At 40.2% G+C, this 3,777-nt stretch overlaps 1 protein-coding gene across 1 annotated transcript; it reads left to right on the forward strand.

Annotated features, from left to right (window-relative positions):
• LOC109830746 (vicilin-like seed storage protein At2g28490) lies at nt 7-3,095 on the forward strand. Its single transcript, XM_020398109.1, has 6 exons — nt 7-226; nt 587-771; nt 865-945; nt 1,226-1,567; nt 2,447-2,516; nt 3,088-3,095. The coding sequence occupies exons 1-6, from the start codon at nt 43-45 to the stop codon at nt 3,093-3,095; spliced, it is 870 nt and encodes a 289-aa protein (XP_020253698.1). The 5' UTR covers nt 7-42.

A 3,777-nucleotide genomic window follows, 5' to 3' on the forward strand; every position in this document is an offset into this window, starting at 1 on the left:
GGAGGTAAGGTTACCACCGGAGGACGAGAAAGGCCGAGGGGCATGTTCATCTTGGGGAAGTTCAGGAGCGTGATGAAGACTGAGGAGGGCGAGGTCAAGGTGGTGTCCGGATACAGGTGGAAGGGTGATCCGAGCCCAATGCACATTGGACTCGTCGATATGGAGCCCAACACCCTCCTTGTTCCGCAGTACGTTGATGCAAATCTCGTTATCTTTGTGCGCAGAGGTATGTCTATTATTTATTTCGTGTCAACTTAACTTTGTTTTTTTAAGCATTTTAGGTGAGTTTTACATTAAATTTTGGTAATTTTATTTCTATGCACCTTTCTTCATTCCAGTAGCGATCTTAGTTGCTAATGAGATGTTATAGTTTTTAGGCATTTAAATGATTTTCTGTATCAAATTTTTTATACTTGTATAATTTCATAAAATGGTTAGGTAAGATGCTCAAATGTTGTTAACTGCATGAATCATAATCCCCCTCGAAAATGGATCCCTGACTAGTATATGCATAATGTGTAGACGAAAATGTTTGAGGGTTTGATTGAAGCATGAGATGATTTCGATCGATGGTGATTTGTTGCAGGGCATGCGAAGATGGGGTGGATCTGCAAGAAGGGTAAGATGGCCGAGAGCAGACTTAGGGCCGGCGATGTCACCGTCATCCCTGCAGGCTCGGCCTTCTACCTCATCAATGACTGCAAGGACGAGAGACTGCAGGCCATTGCAAGCATCGATTCGACGGAGACTCTAGGATTCACTACTTACCAAGTAATTAGCACCAACTTTAATTAATTAGCACCAACGTAATTGGATATTAATTTCTTGTTAATATATAGCACTTCACCTTTCGTTTGTTCTCAGTCATTCTTTATCGGTGGAGGACGGGATCCGACTTCAATCCTGTCAGGATTTGATCCGATGACTATCGCGTCAGCCTTCAATGTAAGCTATATATATGACTCGTTACTCATTTGTGGGTGACCTTTTTTTTTTTTAACTTGCGACTAATTTCTTGTCCAAAATAACATGTTTTAAACATTGTTTTTAGCCTCTATAATGCTTTTTTTTTTATTTGGTGAAATCCATTTTCTTCATTCACAAACGTCTATTATATATCAAAAAATGAGAACAAGTGCATGCAAAGCCCAAAAATGTTATGAGTGTTAAGCTTGTGGGGGAAAATATATTCTGGCTGTAACAACCCTAACTTGTGTCTCCATAGGTCACCATGGAAGAGCTAGGGTTCATGATGAGCCAGGCAGGCGGTCCGATAATCCGCATGCACCCTCAACCTGAAGACGCAAATAAGCCCAACGAAGACGACGATGAAGACAGTACTACTAAAGGATCGATATGGCAAAGGATTTTCAACTTCATCCTCGGTGGGAGTCATCACCGTCATCATGGGAAGAACAGCTCCCTCAAGTCATCTCATGCTTATAACCTCTATGATAAGAAGCCGGACTTCAGGAATAGCTATGGATCGAGCGTTGCTGTCGATGAGAGTGAGTATGCCCCTCTGAAGCACACGGGCATTAGCGTGTACTTCGTCAACCTCACCGCGGTGAGTTTTTCACTCTTTCGATACTAATTTGGACTCAAGTTTGTTTAGGACGTTATTATGAAGTTCTTGCAATTGTTATTTCCAAAATTTGTTAGCTTACAAAACTATTTTGAACTTGAAAGTAACAGCTGAAGGTTTGGAAGGTTACAAGACATGAACAAAGGATATTTATCTTATTGTGTGTGCAGGTTGCACTTGTATAGTTATAAAATAATGCATCAAAATTTCTACTGAACAAGAAAATTTTACTCGATCTGAAACGATGGGAAATTATTAAAGGAAAAATATCTACCTATGTATTGCGAAAGACCAGTATTTTTTATTAAACGCGATAGAAAGCGCCCTTTTCCCTTGTTCATCAAATACTTCCCATATTTGGTCTCGGAACCTGTCATTTGAATGTTGGTCATTGAATCTTATATTTCTAATGAAAATAAATTAATAATTCTTTTATTGAGTGTAGTGAATAATATTGATTTTCTAAAAACATCTAGTCATAAGGACATCATCTTCGTAATTTTGCCCAGAAAGATACGATGCAAGAGTAATTAAATACTAAGTATAATGTAAATGTTATATTCACGTTGTACTACATCACCCGAAAGTGTGAGGATCATTAAAAACTCATAATTGCTGTTAAAAATTCACAAGAAAGTATCCTACTTTTTTATTTTTGTGTGTCTTTTAATACAAAATAAAATAGAATTTGTGACATCATTAGCTTACTCGTGTCAATACTTAATAGATCAATGTATTTAAAAAGTCCCCTTCCTATTCTTATTCCAAATACTAAATTGTATTCGAATAAGTAGTGGGATATATAATGTATTTCAAGTCAAATTCAAAGGTGTTCGACGAAATTCCACTCTTTGACTGCAGGGCTCAATGATGGCACCTCACGTCAACCCCTCCGCCACCGAATACGGCATCATCCTCGATCAAACTGGGGGTCGAATTAATCCCCCCACGAAAGATGAGAAAGGGAAAGCCCCTATCACCGACCGCATCGGATTGCGAGTCGAAATACAAGAGCCCGTTCAATTTTTATGTTCACAAAAACGTAAACTTGAACGGGCCACTTTTGAGAAAACTAACAAAACATCCCATGCCAAAGGGGAAGCACACTCATCTGAGGATGATGGTGTTTTACCAAGGAGCACATGCCAACACTCTATAGGTTGCTCCAGTTACCAAGCTGATGAGCTGTACTATAGAGCTGGTGGTATGGGGAAATCTCGAAAGAAGTATGTGCAGAACATGGAGTCTCGCTGCCCGTGCGCCAACATAATCAAGGCAGTGCTATCTGAATGCTCCTGTACTCAAACCCCAAGAAGAATTTCGGTATTTGACAGAATTTCCACCGGAACGTCTGAAGCTAAGCCTAGGCGTGTTTTTTTTTTTTTTTTGGCTTTTATGTGTGGGTTTAGATTATTATCGGTCTTTTGTCGGCTTGGAATTTTGAGGAAAAGTGTGAATAAAGATACATTTTAGTTAATTCGGTTCTCGTTTTTCACTTATAGAGCAGTAAAAATATGTTGAAGGGTGCACTGTTGTTTAGCGCTCTTTTTACGGGTCAAAACATGAGCGTAGCAATATTTACCTTTTTCTAAATTCATTTTAAATTCTCTGCTAGCCAGTGAAATTTAAAATTTTATCATGTCAGAAATCAATTTTACTATATCAAGACTTTGAAATTGTGGTAAAAAAAAAGGTTTATAATTTTATACCTAACAAAAAGTATGATGTGACACTTAAGTATGCCTCATAAAAATATATCTAAAAAAGTGACGTGAATGATTTGACAAAAGAATAAGGTCTATCGTTAACTGAACAGGCATGAACAATTCGAAAAGAAACATTATAGAATCCCAAAACCTCACCACGTACTAATGAAAATATGCGTCCCCTGACAAGAATCATGCACACGGATACCTGAGAGTGCTGAAAGAAAATGGAAATGCAACTGTACACGTTTCAAGCCCCGCGGGACTCGCTGAACCTGTTCAAGCCCCAAGCTTCGCCGGGCCTCGTCGGGCCGGGCCGGGCCGAGCCCTCCTCCTACAAAAAACCGGCCCAAACAATCTCCGCAAAGCTCTCGCCACCCTCCACGTCCAAGTCTTATTCCCCCTCTTCGCCGCACCGGGGAGCCAGTACGGCCGCCGGAGACGCCCGGGCCAAGGGCGACCTGATCGTGAACCGGGCCGCGGCTG

Source organism: Asparagus officinalis, chromosome 2 (assembly GCF_001876935.1).
Source record: "Asparagus officinalis chromosome 2, Aspof.V1, whole genome shotgun sequence".
NCBI classification, from domain to species: domain Eukaryota; kingdom Viridiplantae; phylum Streptophyta; class Magnoliopsida; order Asparagales; family Asparagaceae; genus Asparagus; species Asparagus officinalis.

Excerpts from the sequence above, each read along its gene's own strand:
- LOC109830746 (XM_020398109.1), top strand. The coding sequence starts at position 43 with ATGTTCATCTTGGGGAAGTTCAGGAGCGTGATGAAGACTGAGGAGGGC. Across the intron at positions 946-1,225 it reads CTATCGCGTCAGCCTTCAAT|GTCACCATGGAAGAGCTAGG; the intron begins GTAAGCTATATA and ends GTGTCTCCATAG. Across the intron at positions 1,568-2,446 it reads ACTTCGTCAACCTCACCGCG|GGCTCAATGATGGCACCTCA; the intron begins GTGAGTTTTTCA and ends CTTTGACTGCAG.